Source organism: Mercenaria mercenaria, chromosome 2, assembly GCF_021730395.1.
Source record: "Mercenaria mercenaria strain notata chromosome 2, MADL_Memer_1, whole genome shotgun sequence".
Taxonomy (NCBI): Eukaryota; Metazoa; Mollusca; class Bivalvia; order Venerida; family Veneridae; genus Mercenaria; species Mercenaria mercenaria.
Genome location: NC_069362.1, coordinates 31746724 through 31769643, shown reverse-complemented (window position 1 = coordinate 31769643; position 22920 = coordinate 31746724). Strand labels below are relative to the sequence as shown.

The window sequence follows — 22920 nt, the reverse complement described above, 5'->3', positions numbered from 1 at the left end:
TAAAATTGAAGCAGTTTAAATCATCTTAAAAAAGAAATTACAAGCAATTTACTACGTGATTACTGTAGTCTCCTTGCAGCTTTCTCCCTTTCAAAAATGAGAGCTATTTAGATTTGTTTGTTTTGGGGGGTTTAATGCCCTTTTTCAACAGAATTTCAGTTATGTAACTTAACAATTGTTAATTGATTCTGTACTGTACAAACATGTTCTCTGCAAGTAACTGCCAACTTCCCCACGTGCATCAGAGACAGAGGTCTAGAATTTTGAAATCATAGTTTGATTTACAATTTGAGTTACTAACATTTGTTCCAGTATTTTTCCAAGAAAATAATATTAATATAGGTGATAACATGAAAAATAAGAAGTAAATGTGATAAAAAGATAGTTAAAAAACTTTGTCTCCGGTCGTACTGTCTTATATAATGGAAAAAGGTCAATATTAATCAAAAATATTACTGGCTAGAAAAAGAGAATGTATCTTGGGAATTTTAAGAAAAAAGCATAATATTAGCTGACTCAAAACTAAGTGATAAAAACTTACCACAGTGAACATTTAATTATTCTGTAAACAGGTTAAAATTCACAGGAATTTTATTTTGCAGGACTACTTAAAATATTAGTACGAGTTATGGATCTCACAGAATAAATGTCATACGAGTATTTTACAACATACAGCTATTTAAGCAGTCAGCAAGGCAGTTTGTTACATTAGTTTTCCATTTAAGACACAGTTGCAATCTTTTTAAGATGTTGTTCTGAGCTATAAGTTTAACAAGTTCTTCCTACTTTTTTAATGTTTCTACTTTAATGAACATGTTTAGATGAACTCATAGAGTTCATCATGTTAAACTTTGTGTTTATACTTTTTTACCATTTCTTGATTGATATGGTTGATAACAGCATGTAAATAATTTGCCTCAACAAAGTCTAGTCAGGTGGTTTCTTCCACCATCCAATGTCAGGAAGATTGTGGTTTATTTTGTTTAGATGAGGTTAAAAGTTATTACAGATAAATAAACATAGTCTAAATGGTGTACATAACAGGCTGCAAGGTCAGTTCTTAAGCCCATTAAATGCATGAGCATTGATCAGAAACATCATTACTCTATCTGTCTTTTAGACAGAAATTATATTATGGTCAAATGTCTTGTCCGTAGACACCAAGCTGAAGGAGAATTTTAACAGCCTATTTCAGTGAGGATCCTTCCAAGTACATGTATCATTATTTTTAGTATATAGTGAAATATGAAAACAATTAGTCCTAATTTATGTAAGCAATAGCACAGAACTTGTCACATAATGACATTTTGATTTAGTCACAGTTGTTCAAATCCTTCAATTATTCGAAGACACATTCCGAAGACTGTCAATTATACTTCTTTTCATAAATTTGTTTGTTATTTACTTGTTCTTGATCATTTTAAACATAAAAGTTCAACAGAACTAAAAGACTGTCTTCTAAAACCTATGTAGAAAGCACTTGGCGATGATGTCTTGTCCGTAGACTTTTTGGGTAAATTTCGGCTTTCATTTTAAAATTGCGATATCTCTGCCAAACATAGTCGTAATCACAAAAATGAGACCATTATTTAAAGAGAAATGACTGAATTTTTAGAAAATAACATATCTGAGTTGAATAAATGCATTTCAAAAGGTATGCAAAAACTGAAAGCAAGTAGTAAACAAAAATTTCTAGAATTTTGAACTTCAAAAGAAGATAATAACTACAAATCTTTGTGTAATTTATTAGTTTTTGGGGTTTTCTACATTACTTTTATGTACCTTATCATGTGGTAACAATTTTGTTGGGTCTTAAAGAGTTATTTGAATAAAACAGTCCTTTAAAAATGGTCATGTCTGTTTTATTTTTTCCCTGAAGATTCATCTTTATATCGAAAAAAAAATATTGTCGAACTATCAGACAGTGACAACTACCATTGTTTTTGTAGAACCAAGGTATATGGTAAATTAACATTTCAAAATAAAAGAGTTTTACAAACTTTTATTTTTGACCCCAATTGAAACAAAAAAATGCATTTGATTGTGACTGAGGCGTTAATAAACAAGAGCACCGCCTTGCGGGTGCTGACGCTCATCTGATTTTTTTTGTGTAATAGAAATATTGTCCTACCCATGATTTTCTAAGTCTAAAAAGGGCCATCATTCTTGCAAAAAGCAGGATAGAGTTATGTTTCTTGATGTACAGTGTCCACTTAATTTTAAAAGTTGACTTAAACATAATACTCAACCAAGAAAATGATTTTCTAAGTCCAAAAGGGGCAATAATTATTGCAAAAATCAGGATGGAGTTACGCTGCTTGCTGTACAGGGTCAGCTTATGATGGTGAACAAGTGTTGCAAGTTTCAAAGCAATAGCTTTGATAGTTTAAGAGAAAAAGTTGACCTAAACATAAAACTTAACCAAGAAATCTGATATTTTCTAAGTCCAAAAGGGGCCATAAATCTTGCAAAAAGCAGGATGGAGTTATGTTTCTTGCTGTACAGGGTCAACTTATGATGGTGAACAAGTGTTGCAAGTTTTAAAGCAATAGCTTTGATAGTTTAGGATAAAAGCTGACCTAAACATAAAACTTAACCATGAAAACTGATTTTCTAAGTCCAAAAGGGGCAATAAATCTTGCAAAAAGCAAGATGGAGTTATGTTTCTTGCTGTACAGGGTCAGCTTATGATGGTGAACAAGTATTCCAAGTTTCAAAGCAATAGCTTTGACAGTTTGGGAGAAAAGTTGACCTAAACATAAAACTTAACCAAGAAATCTGATATTTTCTAAGTACAAAAGGGGCCATAAATCTTGCAAAAAGCAAGATGAAGTTATGTTTCTTGCTAAACAGGGTCAGCTTATGATGGTGAACAAGTATTCCAAGTTTCAAAGCAATAGCTTTGATAGTTTAGGAGAAAAGCTGACCTAAACATATAACTTAACCAGGCAACGCCGACGCAGATGCCGACAACCGCTCAAGTGATGACAATAACTCATCATTTTTTTTAAAAAAATCAGATGAGCTAAAAACTGTTAAAAACTGGTGAGTTTTGGTATTTTTTGTTTTAATTTATTTTTTCTATAATTATAATATAAAGTGCGATTTTGAAAACTTTTATTTCAATTATACTTAATATTTATAGTTTGTCATTATATGTATCAGTTGGGAAATTTCAAAACCAAACCTGATCTTCTTTGATAGATATTTGAAATTACCCACCAATTACATCAATTTTAGGCAAATGCTAGCCAAAAATTAGGTTGAAATTTTTTCCCAAAAAAAAAGTAGGATCTATTTGGTTAAATTGTACATTGATTCCGGTTCTCTAGCCACTGCCAAAATTTTGACCCTTACCAATGACGCGAGGATACTGCGGACGACTATAATACGCATGTCAATCAAATTTTGGGATGCTAGGAAAATTGTGTAGCTTTATAAGCATAGATCCGAATCAAACATAGCTGCGATTGTATAAGGCAAAGGTTATTGAAGGAAATTTGGGTAAAAATCACATCTGTTGGGGCATCTAAATGGTGTTTGCTTACTTGACAATGAATTATAATTATGTGACAGTACATTCAATGTAAAAAAATGCAAGAAACGCAGCAGTCTGTCGGAAAAAATGTTGTGGCGAAAGAAAATGGCCGATGTCATCAACAACATGTGAAGGTATTGGAATGCGTTTTTTTCCAGTTCTCGAAATATTTTGTTTTAAAGTAGCATCCTACGTTTGATAAACTGATTGGTGTATTGCTGAATACACCAATTGGTGCAAGATACACCGATCGGTGCATGATGCACCAATCGAATATACTAGACCTGGTAATGTTCGTCTTTCCCTGTTTCCTAGACCTGCTAAATTTCACAGGGGTTTGGCTCATGCCTAGGTCCAGGCCCTACCCTATAAGAAAAACACATGGGAAATCACTTCACCTAGAACAAAGTTCTATGTCCCTTTGGTTTTTCGCTTGCTGTATTTTTTCTAAATATATATTTTCTAAAACTATATATGCCATTTATTGTCTATTAAATTCCGCGCACGATGGTACCAAACTTTCTCACATGCGTGCTAGCAATCGCGAGAAAACTGCATCCGAACTTTCAACAATGTTCTGAAATATTGTAGTCGTAGGAGACCGTGTCCAAACTCGAGCAACGATGGTACTCTACTTAACAAATTTACAGCGATAGATACGAACACAGGTAGGTGACAAGCTAATGCAAAACAATGTTTGGTAACTATTTATCCCTTTACCTCTTACACGAAAGCTCTGATGAAGATGCATTCTGCTTTGTTTTTTTTATCGCTGAGCTTTCATTCGTCCATATTGTTGAAATCAAAACGAGGCTGTCATATGTACGGATCAGCCAATAATACAACTCGATGCTTGAGGTGTGTCAGTCTCGATTTGATTTCAACAATATGGATGCACGTGAATGAAAACACGGGCAATTAAAAAACAATACAGAACTGCATCTTCCCTGGAGTTTTCATGTAAGAGATAGAGGGATAAATAGTGATCAAATATTGCTGCGAATTAGCTCGTGACCTACCTTTGTCCGCATATATCGACCTAAAGTTGTTTTAGTGGAGTTCATTCGTTGCTTCAGTTAGACACCGTTTCCGTCGACTACAATATTTCGGAACATTGTTGAAATTTCGGATGCAGTTTTCTCGCGTTTGCTAACACGCATGTAAGAAAATTTTGTACCATCGTGTGCAGAATTCAATAGACAACAAATGGCATATCCTGGATATATAGTTTTAGAAAATATTTATTTAGAAAAAACACAGCAAACGAAAAACCAAAGGGACATAGAACTTTGTTCTAGGTGAAGTGATTTCCCTTGTGTTTTTCTTATAGTGCAGGGCCTTGACCTAGGCATGAGCCGAACCCCTGTGCTACATTTCAGACAGATAGCAAATTACTGGCCCCGATTACAGGGTCACAGAGTGAAAATAGATATATAGTTTACTTGACACATGTCTAAAACGATTCAAACATGAAATGACAACCTCTAAACTGCTTAAACTAGAGTATTATCGTTGACGAAATTTTACCTTACGACGCTTTTTTTTTTTTTTCAGAAAGGTTACATACAAAACTTTCAAAACAATTGGGCGAAATTATTTTTAAAAACTTAATTTCCATTTCGCTATTATTGTTTAATTTCTATTATATTTAGGAGGAAAATTAATTCCCTTTATTTTCAACATTTTTCATTGTATTCTTATTATACCTATGTGTAATAAAGTAATTATTTTGTTATTTTTATTTAGGGGTATAATAATATTTCGTTTAGAAGAGAAAAGATGGCGACTGCGAAAGGAGCAAACACGTACAACCGACAAAACTGGGAAGAATCGGTAAGAATGTGAATTCTGTTTATTATTATCAATGTGATCTGCGTATGCTCAAATCATTTGACAAGACCTGCTCACTCAGTCACTGATCTTTCTGGTTTGAAAATGTGATTTGTCTAAAAAAATTGTAAATGTTTTAAAACATCGATGGGTGGGGTAAAGAAAAGTTTCAGATTTTCCACAGATTAAAAGCAATAACATAAAGCTTATAAGATCGACATCAGAGGTTAGATAAGTCTCATTTTACTTGGCAGTGTGATGCATGGACAACATGATTGCTGTTTAAAGTCCGTATTTGATGCTGCTTATTTTCAAACTCTTGAATAAAATTAAACTTTTTATTAAACTTTTTTATAACAAATAATTTCCTCACTCCAATCAACTAATATGAACTAAGGCAAAGCCTCAAAGCGAGCTCAAAGAAATCGGATTTATCTAAAAAATATTATGCATCATTTATTTGTCACAAAGAAACTATTCACTAGTCACAAGAATTCAGGAGAACCTATTCACTTGAAAAAGTCTATATTTAATGTCACCATGCCTATAACAGTGAATATCATACATTGCAAAATTTATGGGAAGCCGGTGACACGGTGACGTCATTACCGCGTTCCCGTTTCTTTCTGCTTATTAATGACATTTTTTCCATTTTCTGGCCGATGCTTGATCTTTTAAATGCAAATAATTTTTTTTTCAAACAACTGGAAATCATTCTTTCATTTTTGTTGAGTGATGAATAATTTTAGCAATTGAATGAAGTTCTGTATTCACTCCGGAAAGAAGTACTTCCTGTGAGCACCAGTCCGCTAGGGTGCGCTTTTTTAAAACTTCCGACGAAACTTTTCAAATCCATCACCAAGTGTGAAAGTATACTTGCGTTACCGTAAAGCTCGATTCTCGAGCAGGCCCTTTGGGCCTGCTCTTCGAGCTCGCTATTAACACATTTAATTCAACTAGGGTAAAATTTTGACACATTTCATTCGGTCAATCAACAACTTCTCATGCAATTAAATACCATTAACACCTTCCAATCAGCCCAATCAGAGACATAAATAGATACATTATTCCTGGCCCAATCAACGCCTTTTAATGTGATTAATAACCTTTAACACCTCGTATGCAGGTATATGCTCATTCTACTATTTTTTAGAAACCACTTTCTTGCCTACCCAGCGGGGAAAGTATACATTTGTCCGAGCACGCGCCCGGGATAGATATTCCTGTCTTTCCCTAGGGAAAAACCTTGTCTAAAATAGCGTGCACTAAGGTGACGTCACATAGTACTGGCACCATTGTGACGTCATAAACTTTATAAATAATGTCAGAAATACCCAACATCTTTTTGTCTCCACCATCTATTCTGAAAGTGATAGGCAAGAAAAATGATCTAACATGTCCGCCTGTGTAAGACAGCTGTTTTCCCAACCCTTGGGACAGCATGGATAAAAAACCTCGCTAACGCTCGGTTTTCCATTCCACACTGTCCCTCGGGTAGGGAAAACCCCGTCTTACACAGGCAGGCATGTAAGATCCTTATAGTCTCCCTACTATTGAAGTATAAATTTCTTTTCTTTTTTTATTTTAATGACAAAAATGAATATAAAGCATGTTGGTTATTTTTAGTAAAACATATGTGACAGATATTAGTTGTTTATTTATTCTTTATTGTATTTCTAATTAAAACTTTCTTTTATTATGACCAGAGGTAAGGATTTATTGCTCTTTCTTTTCTTACTATGATTTTTAAAAAGTTAATTAGATTTTTCTATTATATTATATTTTAAACACTAAGGGCATTGTATTTATTTTTTATAATTTATTTCAGTTAATTGTCTTATATTTTCAGTATATTTCTTTTAATATTTTATCAAACCTAATTATTTAAAGTTAACTATTTCCAATATAACTCATTCAAAACTCACGATGATTTTGAATACAAGTTTTCAAAGTCAAATATATATATAAAAAAAAAAGCAAAAATGCCTAAAATATTAAGGGGGGCACAATTACCAAAAGGGGGACGAATTGACCAAAAGGGGGACGAGTTGACCAAATTTTATCATGAGGGGGACAAAATGACCAATGTTGGGGGACAAAATGACCAAATCGGGGACGAGTTGACTGGGGGACGAGTTGACTAGGGGACGAGTTGACTTGATACCTCTATCTATCTATAAATACTGCATGACACCCTTGTGAGTATTTTATGCAGGTGCGCATCAGTGCATAAGAGTTTAAAAGCAGGAATGTACAGGAGAAATAAAGTAATACATAATGTATTTGTGAGAATTTGAGACAAAGCTGATAGTGCTAGTAGCAAAAAGGCGAAATGTACAGTAAAAGGATTAAAAACAGCCTGGTCACTCAGAAGTCCTGGCCCAGTTTGGTTACTCCTTGCCTAAACTTGGCCTTTCAAATTGGGAAATTTATGCGCGATAATTGTTCATTTTGGGGAAAATTATCAACCGGAAGTAAACATCGAAAGACGAAGCAAATTTATCTCCCCTGAAACTTGGACTAAAATCCAGGCCATGGAACATAATATATTAGACTGACAATGTGTCACAACTGGTTCTGTGGGCTGTTAAGCTTTTGTGCAACAAAAAATCAATACCAGACAAACGCTTCCTCTGGAAATACTAAAATATAAATAAAATCTTAACCATCTGTTGCATAATTTGGGGAAATTATACCTTGCATTTTGGGAAATATCTCTGCCACAGTTGAGAAAAAATAATATATTTTTGGATTGGGAAGATGCCTTTTATAGGCGTCTGTGATGGCTTCTAACATTATCATATTATTTTCAGGAGTTTCCAATACTGTGTCAGACATGTTTGGGAGACAACCCTTATTTAAGAATGGTAAGTTTAGTGTACAATACAATACTTTATTGAATTACACTTCGATTGTCATGCACATAGCTTGCTACATACAGAGATTTCTGATTAAGCTATGTTGCTTGCTCATACAGTAATTTTTGATTAAACTGCATAACTTGCTACATACAGTGATTTCTGATTAAACTGCATAACTTGCTACATACATTGATTTCTGATTAAACTACATATCTTGCTACATACAGTGATTTCTGACTAAACTACATAACTTTCTACATAAATTGATTTTTGATTAAACTACATACTTTGCTATATACAAATTGTTTTCTGACTAAACTATATAACTTGCTACATACAGTGTTTTCTGATTTAATAAGATTGCTATGTCAGTATGCATAGTTTGCTACAAAGTACATTATACAAAAATTGTTCATGCAATCATTTTGTGTATTCAAATTTTAAACATTTCTAGTGTACAGTTTGTGAAATAACGAGTTTGAAATGTTAAGAGTAGCTGACTGTTGAAAAAAGTGGTACAAAATGTACTGTAAATATTTAATAAATAATAACTTATTTACCCTAAATTTTTGCATTTGCAACTTTCCTTTATGGTTTGAAACTTTCATACTAGGTTTATAACCTACAGTAGCTACTGAGTAAAAAAAAATACCTGGAGCATTGTTGGGTACCAGGTGAATATTTTAGTTATGTGAATTAAAAAGTTTTGAAACTCTGCTTAAAATATATTTAAATTTTGTACAGATGAAAGAAAAATATGGGAAGGAATGCAAGATTTGTGCCCGACCGTTTACCGTGTTCCGTTGGTGCCCAGGAGCCAGGATGAGGTTTAAGAAAACAGAAGTATGCCAGACCTGTTCCAAGATAAAGAATGTTTGTCAGACTTGTTTACTGGATCTGGAGTATGGTGAGCTACTGACAATATCTGAGCCGTACCATGAGAAAACCAATATAGTGCATTTGCGGCCAGCATGGGTCAGGATCCATGCTGTTCGCTTTCAAAGTCTATTGCAATTAGAGAAAATGAGAAACCATTAATAAATGGATGTGCAGGCTGGTGTGGATCCATGCTGGTCGCAAATGCACTATGTTGGTTTTCTCATGGTGCGGCTCATTTTGTTAGCTGAATAGAATTGATTTAGTCAATTATCAGGTTGTACTGCATCATTGGATACTCAAGGGTACCATATTACGCTATTGCACTACTGTATATGTCGTCAAATGTAGAGCAGCGTAACAAGGCACCTGTTGGTATGGGAAAATGGTTGTTTTGAAGTATTTTTCTATATTGGAATTTAAGAAAAAGCGTCTATACACTCAGGATTAAATCAAATTACAGAAAACTTGATTGTTGATTTATGAACATACAGTGAGTGTACTTTTAAAATGGATGATATAATATGATCATGTGACATACAGTAATTTACTTGGAGTTAGTTTTGCATGACTATAGTATTGAGACTTCATCATTACTAGTATTTTAGATGATTAAGAAAACTTTGCATTCTATATTTTCACTAGTCTAGACTCTAAAGGTACTATTTTAGAATTAAACTTCCTACGGCGTTGCAGTTATTTTACTGCAGTAAGTGCATATTTCCAACAGTACTTATGGTAGTTCATTGAAGTAATGGTGTAATGTCATTAGTCTGGACCACATAGAATATTCTGAATAAGGCCTGGGCCCAGCATATAGCAATGACAATCATCCTGCTAATTATGCACGCTACACTTTCTTTTTCATTTCCCAGATTTTCTTGGTATATCATGAAGTTTTGAAAAATAAGGGCTTAAGCCTTAATCATATTCTAAATCAGAATTTGCTGACCTACTTTAAAATAGTATGGCTGAAAAAAAAACAACATTTAGGCTTGCTTTTATCTGATTTTCGTCTGATTCAGGTGATCTGTGTTTTCTTTTAGGTTTACCTGTTCAGGTGCGAGATGCTGCGCTGAAAGTACAGGACAATATGCCAAAATCAGATGTCAACAAAGAATATTACCAACAAAATATGGAAAGGGAGGTAATCATCCTGGTTTCTGTTTAATAACTTATATTGAAGAGTTACTTTACCATGGCCTTTCGGGTTTGAAAATAGAAAGAGCTACATTTTTATGCCCCCGAAGGGAGGCATATTAGTGTTCAACTGTCCGTCCGTTAGTTCGTCACAATGTTAACTTTTTGCATGAAGGCACTTTACTTGCGAACCACTGCACCCAGGACCAAACTTCACATGCTGATAGTACTTATTGAGTACACAACCCCTACTGACTTTGGGGTCACCAGGTGAAAGGTCAGGGTCACCAGGTCAAAGGTCAAGGCGCTGCGGGGGGCATTTGTCACCATTAGTGACAGTTCTTGTTTAAACCTTAAATTGCTTTATGTGCCTGCAACAAGCTTGGAATTTTGTAGTTATAATTGGGTGGTAGATAGAACTCTTACAGGGACATTGTCTGGTGTGCAGAACTCTATTTAAAGACTACTAAAAGGTGTTTTAAGGTAAATATGCAAATTGCGTTATATATGATAAATCTGCTGTTATTATTATTTGATAAAATTGGTAGTTGCATATTCTTTGCTGATTTTTTAACAGTTATATTGCTATTGATATATTTGTGGAGCACATGCTTCTGTATTTTATGATGCCCATAAGTGATAATTGTATGTATAATTCAGATGGCAATAAATGATGGAGTGAACCCAGCAGGTGCTCTGGGCAAGGCAATGGCTCCAAGTGATATGTTGCTGAAATTGGCAAGGACCACACCATACTACAAAAGAAATAGGCCACATATATGCTCCTTCTGGGTGAAGGGAGAATGTAAAAGAGGAGAGGAGTGCCCATACAGGTATGGCAAACTAAACAAGTTAGTTGAATGTTTTGAAGTCTTTTTGTAAGCACTTTGTTGAGAAGTTGTTTACCATTAATTTATTATGTCTCCCACCACACAGTGGTGTGGGAGACATATTGATTTACTCCAGTCTGTCTGTCTGTCTGTGTGTCTGTCACAAAGCTTGTCCGCACTCCAAGTCGAACATTTCTTATCCGATTTTCACCAAACTTGAACAAAATGTGTTTGACCATAAGACCTCGGCCAAGTTCGATAAGTAGCCAAATCGGTCCAGGCGTCTTGGAGTTATGGCCCTTGAATTACCGAAAATAGGTCTTTTTACTCTTGTCCGCACTCTAATTCGAATATTTCTCATCCAATCTTCACTAAACTTGAACAAAATGTGTTTAATCATGAGACCTCGGCCAAGTTCAATAACTAGCCAAATCGGTCCAGGCATTTTGGAGTTACGGCCCTTGAATTATCGAAAAATTGGCCTTTTTACACATGTCCGCACTCTTAATCAAACATTCCTCATCCGATCTTCACCAAACTTGAAAAAAATGTGTTTGACTTTGAGACCTCGGTCAAGTTCGATAACTAGCCAAATCGGTCCAGGCATTTTGGAGTTACGGCCCTTGAATTATCGAAAAATCGGCCTTTTTACTCTTGTCCGCACTCAATTCAATTCAATTCATTCTTTATTGCATAATAAGGTCTCCGGCCCATACACGAGAAATACAGAACATATAACATCTAATTACATGTGTGAAGCAAAGGTCATTTACATTTACATAATGATATTATAAGGTACTTATCAATTATGTATTGTACAGTAAACACATGTCAGTATAGTTTTGTACCTGTTACCAAATACGTGTTCAAGTAAAGTCTGAAACTAACCTACTTCTTTCTTTAAAGGCAAAGAAAATCTCCTATATAAGTGACCCCCCCAAATACAAGACTTTTTAATCCCCAATATACAAGATCCTGTCTGGTCCAGTCTGATAAGGGTCCATAAAACCCTTGCAGACTTGACATGTAGCCTAATTATTGTCAGAGAATCATAAATTTTATTGCCTACAGGTAAATTGGTTATTTCCTGTGTTTTGCATTTTATTAATTGAAATGCTGTTGTTTTTTTAGTCTTTTTTCAGCATGTACACAAAATTATTTTAATTGATAAGATACTAATTTTGATTGCTCAGTCACGTTGAGTAATGTCCTGGCCAATTAAATTATAACTCTTATAGCAAAGCATTTCTCACTATAAAATAATTATTCAAAACTTAATAAGAGAAATTACAAGTTTGTTTATTCAATGATTATGATCTTTTTATCAAAAGTAACAAAAAAAAAAAAAAAAAAAAAAAAAAATAATTGCTGGATTTTATTAGAAATTAAAGAAGCGTTCAGTTGTATTTTTAATAGATAAAGAAGGTACATAGACAGAAGGATGTTATATATTAAAAATGCTTAATTCCTCTTGTGTTGTCTAAATAATGTTAACTTTCTTTTATGTATAATAAAATCCAGCAATAAAGATATATCATTGTTCAAAATACACAATAATTTATTACTTCTAAAAGATATGTGCCTGAATGCATTTTTTATATTTTTGATAATAAAAAACAGCAATAATGAGATGTAATTGTTAAAAAACTTACTTTATTAAAAATATGATAAAACACTGTTGTACCTTATCACTTTGTTTATTTAGCCCTAATTCAATCAAGCTTTCTAAACTCGTTATAAAGGTGAGAACTGATTTGCTATAAAGGTGAATATAAAGGTAAATATCACCTGCAATTTATTTACTGCACAGTAGATATACAGTAGCTTATTATGATAAACAGAAGCAAGTCTACCAATGGTCCTGACTTGTGTATTGGCCCTTATCGCCAATACGCAGACCTTATCGTCTCCATAGGCCACATACCAGGCATACCAGAATCAGTGTCTTTAAAAGCATAATATATATACATTGCTAGGTTTCTAATAATTTCATCACTTTCTGTTGACATTAGATCATAAAATTTTTGTATTGTAGCATTGTTAACAAAGTGGTATGGAATTGTATAATGACCGAATATTTGAATACAAAGGACATATAAGTCGAACATTTCTCATCCAATCTTCACCAAACTTGAACAAAATATGTTTGACCATAAGACCTCGGCCAAGTTCAATAACTAGCCAAATCGGTCCAGGCATTTTAGAGTTACGGCCCTTGAATTATCGAAAAATTGGCCTTTTTACTCATGTCCGCACTCTTAATCAAACATTTCTCATCCGATCTTCACCAAACTTGAACAAAATGTGTTTGACCATGAGACCTCGGCCAAGTTCGATAAGTAGCCAAATCGGTCCAGGCATTTTGGAGTTACGGCCCTTGAATTATCGAAAAATTGGTCTTTTTACTCATGTCCGCACTCTTAATCAAACATTTCTCATCCGATCTTCACCAAACTTGAACAAAATGTGTTTGACCATAAGACCTCGGCCAAGTTCGATAACTAGCCAAATCGGTCTAGGCATTTTGGAGTTACGGCCCTTGAATTATCGAAAAATGGGCCTTTTTACTCTTGTCCGCATTCTAAGTCGAACATTTCTCATCCATGAGACCTCGGCCAAGTTCGATAACTAGCCAAATCTGTCCAGGCATTTAAGAGTTACGGCCCTTGAATTTCCGAAAAAAATGGCCTTTTTACTCATGTCCGCTCTCTAAGTCGAACATTTCTCATCCGATCTTCACCAAACTTGAACAAAATATGTTTGGCCATAAGACCTTACCCAAGTTCGATAACTAGCCAAATCCGCTCAGGCACTTTTGATTTATGGCCCTTGAATTACTGATTGGATCCACTCATCCAGACCATCTAATTGGATCCACTCGTCTAAAACATCTAGAGAAACTAACATTTTTCATAGGGGCAGTTGTGGGAGACATGCGCTTTTCTCAAAAGCATCTCTAGTTTTGATACAAACTAAAAGCGAGATCTGGCTTTGTTGAATTACCTCCAATTGCCTTTATTGAAAATGAAAAACTGACTGAGAGAAGTTGATAAAGTATGTGAGTACATTTTTACCATATTTATGATTTATTTGGTGTTATGAAAAATGTATTGCAAAAATTGTAGGGTGATGTAAATATGGTTACCAACCTGTTTTCATTCAACCATGCTTGTACAGTTTCCTTCTAGAAATGAATTTAAACGGGTAATATTTTGATCATATTAAAGGTGTTTCACATGGTGTAGCAAGTTAATCATGGTGCTGTATATTGCAGACATGAGAAACCAACAGATCCTGATGATCCACTGGCAGACCAGAACATAAAGGACAGATTCTATGGGTTAAATGATCCAGTCGCAGACAAACTAATGAACAGATATTCTTCCATGCCCAAACTAGAACCACCGGAAGACAAAAGCATCTCCACATTGTATGTGGGTGGTCTGGGGGACAAGGTTGGAGAAAAAGAGCTGAAGTAAGTGCTGTACATGAAATATGAGATTGAAAATTAAGAAAATATTTCCATTATCAGAGTAGAAGTCATACTGTTAAGTTTGAAAATAAATTCTGTGATCATGGTTAAACTTTCAAAATACTGCAAAGGATATAGTTTTAATGCATTTTGAATATAAAATACTCAAGCCACACAACTTGCTGTAATAAAGTAAAAAATAATGTAATAAGAAAAACTTAAGTTAATCATATAATTTCTAAGATGAAGAAAATAATGAAAACATGATGCTGAATGTTTAGTAGCATTTCTGTGGATTTCATTTTTCAGAGACTATTTCTACCAGTATGGAGAAATCCGATCAATCAATGTAGTAGCAAAACAGCAATGTGCATTTGTACAGTTCACATTACGGTCATCAGCTGAGGCAGCATCAGAAAAGTCTTTCAATAAACTCATTATAAATGGGCGGAGACTGAATATTAAGTGGGGAAAATCTCAAGGTCAGCAAGGTCAAGAAAAAGAGGAGGAAAAGGATGAAGAAAAGAATCTTGAACCAGTCCCTGGTCTGCCTGGAGGTAATAACTGCCAACTCCCAAGTTATAAGAAATAATTCAACTGAATGAGTTTCTTGAATATGTATGCAACAAGTTATTTTGCTTCCCAGATGTAAAACTATTGTCAGAAATGTAAACAGTGTTTTGTCTCTTAGTAGGTAAGAATTGTCAGAAATAGAATGCTTACTTCTTTAAACATTGTGTTGAATGTACATGTATAGTTACAGTCACTGATACAAGGTTTCATATCTGTATTTGTCATCATGTGAAAGAGGTCTGAATGAACATGATTTCACTTAAACTCAAATTTTTAGACATTTTACTTGAAGCTTTTTGTGGTTTAAATGTTTGAATGCATGAGAGAAACAAAACAGCACTACAATTATGCTGTTTCAGGGGGCACTATGCAAACTTGTCACAAGTGAAAAGATTCCATGGCACTTTGAAAACAGATGGCCAAGACTGGTATTTGATGAAGTAAAAATTATTTTTCTGTAAATAAAAGTAGAGAAATTTTCTGCCTTTTGAAAGTGTATGCTTTTATATCATGCAATGTTTTCTTTGATTTTCTAGCTTTACCACACCCGCCAGAAGAGTTGGCTAACAATTTCTTCAATTTAAGTGGAGCACCACCAATGCACCCAATGCAGATGAGACACCCAATGCCACCCAGAGGACCTCCTCATATGATGCCAATGTTTATCAGAGGCCCTCCACCACCTGGTAAGTATTGCAAAATTTGAAATGATCAGAGATGGGTAATATCTCATAATTACATTGTAAGGTGTCTGTTTTCTCAACAAAGGCAGCATAATTTTTTTTATGTAATATATAAACATGTTTATGCTACACATACGTCAACTGCCAAAATCTGTCCACTTCCACCTAATGATCATCTGATGCTGAGCATTTTAAGGTATCACATCATGATATTTCATTTAACCAGCATATAACTGCAAATTTAAAGATCCAGATACATTTCTGCTTGAATGTGTATGCACCCTATGAAGTCAGATTTTATGTAAGACATCTAATGTTTCTCACCTATTTCTCACCTCTTACTTGTCTTAAAAAGTTGTCACTTAACAAAGTGACATCTGGAAAGATAGCCAGGAAAGTGAAATACTTAGGCTCTGGTATGTCCATTGAAATACTGTAGAACTAGGTATTTTTACGAGTGTAGAAGTTCACTGTTCTTACAATATGAATGGGTTGGTGTTGAAGAGTGTTCATGATATATAGCTGCTTATTAAACATATACTGTAAAATCGTTCAATTTCATGGGTGTGAAATTTCATGGTTTTGGTCAAAATGGCAATTTCGTTGGGATATGAATTTGTGGATTTCAATTTTTGAACATAAAATGAATGGGAATTCTACTTGTTCTTTGGGATTAAATTTCATGGATTGTTGACTCAACCACGAAATCCACGAGTTAGTGTCCGTGAATATTAATGATTTCACAGTATCTGTAGAACTATTTAAAACAAAAATAGTCTATTTATATAGTCAGAAAATATAGCAAAAATAGCTGTCTCTGACATGAAAATTTCTGATTTTAAAGGACTGTATGGATGGATGAAACTTTCCTTTGTAAAATTACTTAACTGTAATTTAGCACTCACTGCATGATGTTTCAGTGACATGAACTAACCTTTGCATATTCTTTCAGGTGTGAGACTTCCACCCCCTCCCCCTGGTATGATGCCATTGAGGCCCCCACCAGGGGTCATGCCCCGGGGTCAAGTTCCTCAGATGCATTACCCCTCACAGGACCCCAACAGGATGGGAGCCACATCACAACAAAATGGATAGGAATAACTGACCACATACATAAATAAAAATGTGTTCAGCGTCAGCTTTAAAGCAGATTGAACTGATGTCCATGCTTTACATACATGTTAATAAGGAATTAAAATGTCAGAGTGACCATCAGTGCAGGGAAATATTGGCATTTGTGACAGTATAACAGCTGTTTGCATATTGATCTGAAGATCATAAATATATTTGGAATACATGGAAAAGTTCTTTTTGATCTGACAGGCTTGCGACAAAGTTGGGGAAAAAAAGCACTGAGAAAGATGCTTTGTTTATAACACAATGCTGTTAAGAGAGCTTGTGCATTTCTTATAATAATCAATAATAAGATCAGGAAGATGAAATGTACATAAATTTCGATACAGACTAAACCTGAAAATTCATGAAACTATTAAACTAAGTGAGAGATGAGAAAGTTATCAAAAATTATTGTAAGAAAGAATGTATACAGTGAATGATCCTGACTTGTACGTATACTGTAAATATTGTTTTAATGATTTTATTCTTCAAAAAGTTATACAAAATGTTGTATGTAAGTTTTTCTGGTAATTAAAGGAAGATTATGAAATGAACATTTGAAAATAGAGACATATCAATTAAATGATAGCTGTTCATATTTATTGTGCAGTTGACATGATGAGTAACTCTGCTAAGTTTAAAACCATTTTCTGCAAATTCATTCCCTCAAGTAATTTCAGATTTAAACATCATTGTATTGTCATGATACAGATAGGCATTTAAGATTTAAACCCTGTTTCACATTATCAATTTAAGACCCAAAATGCCTTTGTCAAATATGAAATGCACATGTAAAACTAAGAAAGTAGATTGCATTAACATCAGAAAGTATATTTGACTTTACTATTTGTATTACTTCCCTTGAATTGGTCAGGTATTGTAAAGTGTATGGAAATGCTGTCTTCACTGTGATAATGAAACCTGTGTATATTGATTAGACTCTTATCTCATTGGTACTTCACATTGTAAGTGCTTTATAAAGGCAGCTTGAATAAACATGACAAAATTTAATGCTGTTACTTTTAGTGATATTGTTGAACTATGATAGGTAGCCTGTCTAAACTTGGTTTAGTTTAAGTATAAGAAAATAGTTGTCTTTACTGTGTATCAGATATTCATTTACATATTTATACACCAGTGTCCTGTTACAACTCTGCTACTTCTCCACAAACTTTTACAAAGGGTTCACCTTGTGCAGGTAGTCAGGGTTGATAATTTGGTTTATTTGTCACTCACATTGTATGGTATAGGTTATAGTTTCTGCTAGACTTGTATTATTGCCTGTCTTCGAAATGTCAAATGTTAAAAAGTTATTAATGTTATATACATGTCAGACACTACAAAAAGTATAGGCATAAAATTGATGATCAGTCAATACATTATTTGCACATCTCAATCTTTAGCCTATATAAAAGAAGGTAAAATGAGATTGTGTTCTTTACTGAAGGTCAAGGATCAATATACTGAGAAGTTGCTAAAAAAATGAATAAATAATGATGATAAATAAATTATGGCTTTAGACTTCTATATAGTATACTGGTATGGCATGTACAGTCCCACACGTGAGCAGTTCTCATTTTACAGGATGATCTGCAACCAGTAGTCCAGAGGTCGTGATAGTTAAGGTGATTGACAGAATCACTTGCCCCTTACCTTAGTAGGTTTGAGTCCTACTCTGGTCATCAAGTGAGGTAGCCATCCAGCCAGCTTGCTGAAGTATACTATCCAGAACCCTGCCCCTACCTGAAACAATGTCCATAGGGGCATCTATTGTTTACTGACACCATTAAAGCTTGACAGCCTTTGTACGACCTGCATTGTTTCAGCAAGATAGTTGTAGAAAACCTGTTCTAACTGGAAAAAAATTCTATTGAAACTGTTTTTCATTACAGTATTTAACAGTGAATCATTTCACATTGAAAGATAAGGTTTGTAACTAATGTGTCAGTTCAGACCGAACTTTAGTATGTAATATGTAAGGATCTTGTCATTTATATTTCTATTTATTTAAACTGAAATAATATTTGCATTCTACTGTAAATATTATTTAAGTAGATAATGAAATGTAGGCTTCTTTCCCAAGTACTAGGCTGTTGCTGTGTACATGAAAACAAATCAATTCCTATTAAATCTAAATAATGTTGTTGGTTTACAGCCATTTCATCTTTAGATCAAGAATATAAACACTTCATTTTGTTCCATAGTTGCTAAAATGTTACCACTTACTTTTGAAGAGAAAATCAATACTGGGTATTCAAGTTTTTCATTTTAATAGTGTATGGTTATTTATGGGACTTTTTAACAGTGTCAAAGATTAAAGAGGCTTTATAAATCTTATGAATCTATTGAACATGTTAGCAAATGTTTAATACGAATACAGATTTGAACATGTCTTGATTTTTGAATGGCAATTTATCTTTGATACAGAATTAAGTCTTCTTGTATCATAGAGATGTAATTCGTGTTTACTTTTAAGTTTACTATGAAATACATTTGAATCACAGTTACTTCATTACAAAAAATCAGTACTACTAAAGAGGAATAGATGTGACACCAAAAGGGCTTCAGCCTAAAACACTATAGATGAATGACAGAATTATTTTCCACTTGACCTGGCACCCCATAATAAGGTGATTAAAAAATCGTGATTAAAACAGGGTTTGGGCACCAGTCTCAGATCACATACTTTCCATTGGTAAAATTCAGTTATGTGCTTGGAAACAGCCAGTCAGGTACTCGAGATTTTAGCCCGTGAGTTTTGTGACTTTAAACTCCCCAGGAGTTTATAGGTTTGAGTGCCTGGTGAGACGTACTATGTTATCCATTATGAGTGAGTGAAGATAAAAGGTGGTTAGGTTATTGGTCTTGCACTTCTGATGTGGAGAAGTTACCTCTTTCATGCAGAAAATGGGTTAGCTCTGGTATTGAATCCAGGAACAAATGTTAACGACACCATATATAACGGAAATAGCAATGAAACAAACAAGTATACACTGTAAGAATCTTCTGTTGCACAAAACTTAGGACAGGTAATATGAAATTAGGATATAGACCTCTAATAGTCTCTCTGGGTGCCCATGGTTAGATTTAATTGTGTTGATTGATGCAGTCACAAGATTTTTGACAAATAGTGCTTGAATTATTATAATTTTACTTTCATATGCCTTTGTTTAAATTCATGTTGGAGTTTATTTAATATTGTAACCATATTTTATTGCTATAAAATAATGAAATTATCTTAAATCCAGAAATTCCCTGAAGAAATAAGGTGATAGCCAAAACTGTCAGCATTATGGAACTATTTTCAGTATCCATAGATAAATAGCAAGTAAACAAGTTGGACAGGTGACAAGTACCAATGGCCTTGAACAACTTTATTTATTAATAAATACATTAGTTACCTGTAACTGCCATGTAAATCAATACCAGATAGGACAAGATTGACTGCATTTATATTGATTTACATAAATATCTACTGCAAAACAAAACTCTTCCATTTATAGGTGTACTAGATGGGAATACATTTTACCTAAATTAATACTTTAGAAAGCACTGGGAATTTGATCTTTATCTGCCCTTCTTACTACATAAATACTAGACATTGGTTTTGTTAGTTTTCAATGTTTGTACTAACAAATGAATATCTAATTGCTCCCCTATACATAATACATGACAGAACATATTAAGCTTTTCATGTATTCCATAGTTCAATAATGGCCAGTGACTGGAGGCCAAGGTCAAAACTGTTTACCAGGTCAACTGATCATACCTGTATAAACAGGGCTTTCACTTCTACTTAAGTTTCTTTAGAAAATATTTGTCATGCTTAAGTTCCCATACAATGAGAAATTTGTCACAATGGCAGTTTGTCTGATAATGATTTTAAACGTATTTTTCTATCAGAAGGTTTAGATAGGGTCAGTTCTAAAATTATTGATGGGTATTACAGAATTTATATAGGATCTTTTTTATTACATGATCTTATATAAATCGCCAGTCTATAGTTTGAACTATTGACCATTCAATAGTTCAACACTAAATTTTGCTGGGCTAAAGTCAAAACCTGAAAAAAAAAATGATGAAAAGTTATTTCTGATGTCATGTAATAAAATTCTAACTGAATAACATTCTGGTTGATAGTCAGAACCATTTCCCCTCTGGCATCAGGCAATAGTTTAGACTATGGCCTGGTAAGTCTTTCAGTTAATGTAAAATAAGTTTTAACAAAAAAGATTTATTATAGAGAAATACAATTAGCCCAAGCTGTGTAGCAATTGTATTTGCACGAGGGTAAAGCTATGTTGAAGGCATGTAACTATAAAGTATTTACAAGAGATGTTTATTTTTGTTGTATAAACAAGTCCCTCCTGTTCAATGACTCACATGTGGGTGTGCTAACTTGTCTTGCACTTGATATTGGATGAATAAATTATTCATGTTTTTCCCCACTTTGGTTGAGACATGCATTTTCATTTTGTCAATAAATCAAAACTTCTTTCATAGATAATCTTAAGTAGCTTTTCTGCTTGAGTATATCTGTCAAAAACATGTTTATGAATGTCTAATCAGGTATTTTGAGACATGAAATCATACTTTTACGTCAATACAGGTAACTATTAAGCCCTGGTAAATGCCAATAGTTTCAAATTATTTCTCCTTCATTTGTCATTTAGAATAATTTTGCAAAAAAATGTTACAGAATATTATGTTCTTAACATTATTGACTAAATAAAGAGATATTGCTTGACTTCAGACCACAAAAGAACACATGCATGTTACTTGATGCATAGCATTAGCAAATGTTTTTATGTCATAATGATACACTATAATGTCTTGTTTAATGTTAATAGGTAGATTTTATTGAGCGAAGTTAAAAATAGTAAATTTAATGAGCTTATCAATTTTAATGATTTCACACACCTAGTATGAAATATTTTTGTCAAAATGTAATTGAGATTTTGTTGCAACATAAGAGTAACAATCTGCTGTACTGTTAGAAAATGACAGGATTTTTAGCTCACCTGAGCACAAAGTGCTCAAAGGTGAGCTTTTGTGATCGCCCTGTGTTTGTCGTCCGTCGTCGTCGGCAGCGTCAACAATTTGACTGTTAACACTCTAGAGGTCACAAATTTGAGCCAATCTTAATGAAACTTGGTCAGAATGTTACCCTCAATGAAATCTTGGATGCATTCGATATTGGATCATCTTGGGTCAAAAACTAGGTCACCATGTCAAATCAAAGGAAAAGCTTGTTAACACTCTAGAGGTCACAATTTTTGCCCAATCTTAAGGAAACTTGGTCAGAATGTTACCCTCAATAAAATCTTGGACGAGTTTGATATTGGGTCATCTGGGGTTAAAAACTAGGTCACCATGTCAAATCAGAGGAAAAGCTTGTTAACACTCTAGAGGATACATTTTTGGCCCAATCTTAATGAAACTTGGTCAGAATGTAACCCTCAATGAAATCTTGGACGAGTTAGATATTGGGTCATCTGGGGTCAAAAACTAGATCACCAGGTCCAATCAAAGAAAAAGCTTGTTAACACCCTAGAGGTCACAATTTGTGCCCAATCTTAATGAAACTTGGTCAGAATGTTACCCTCAATAAAGTCTTGGACTAGTTTGATATTGGGTCATCTGGGATCAAAAACTAGGTCACCAGGTCAAATCAGAGGAAAAGCTTGTTAACACTATAGAGGCCATATTTATGACTGTATCTTCATGAACCTTGGTCAGAATGTTAATCTTGATGATCTAAAGGTCTAGTTTGAATCTGGGTCATGTGGGATTGAAAACTAGGTCACCAGGTCAAATCAAAGGAAAAGATAGTTTACACTGTAGAGGCCACATTTATGATCACATCTTAATGAAACTTGGTCAGAATGTTAGTCTTGAGGCTGTTTAGGTCAAGTTTGAATCTGGGTCAGGTGGGGTCAAAAACTAGGTCAACTAGGTCAAATCAAAGGAAAAGCTTGTTAACACTCTAGAGGCCACATTT

The 22920-nt window shown here is 34.0% G+C and overlaps 2 protein-coding genes across 3 annotated transcripts in view; one reads left to right on the top strand and one right to left on the bottom strand.

Moving 5' to 3' along the window:
• The window catches only part of LOC123562647 (WD repeat domain phosphoinositide-interacting protein 4-like), a 38260-nt gene extending 33173 nt beyond the window's left edge, over positions 1-5087 (bottom strand). Inside the window, exon 1 of one of the 2 annotated variants that reach the window (XM_053534155.1) lies at positions 5066-5087. The gene's annotated coding sequence lies outside the window, so the exon portion shown is untranslated. Of the gene's footprint in view, positions 1-5020 lie in introns of both variants that reach the window. The other variant, XM_053534161.1, reaches the window with a different exon arrangement.
• LOC123563641 (pre-mRNA-splicing factor RBM22-like) lies at positions 3580-17930 on the top strand. Its single transcript, XM_045356555.2, has 10 exons — positions 3580-3672; positions 5285-5371; positions 8182-8235; positions 8974-9136; positions 10152-10252; positions 10906-11078; positions 14350-14550; positions 14857-15104; positions 15657-15806; positions 16756-17930. The coding sequence occupies exons 1-10, from the start codon at positions 3595-3597 to the stop codon at positions 16896-16898; spliced, it is 1398 nt and encodes a 465-aa protein (XP_045212490.2). The 5' UTR covers positions 3580-3594; the 3' UTR covers positions 16899-17930.
• The last annotated feature ends 4990 nt before the right edge of the window (positions 17931-22920 follow it).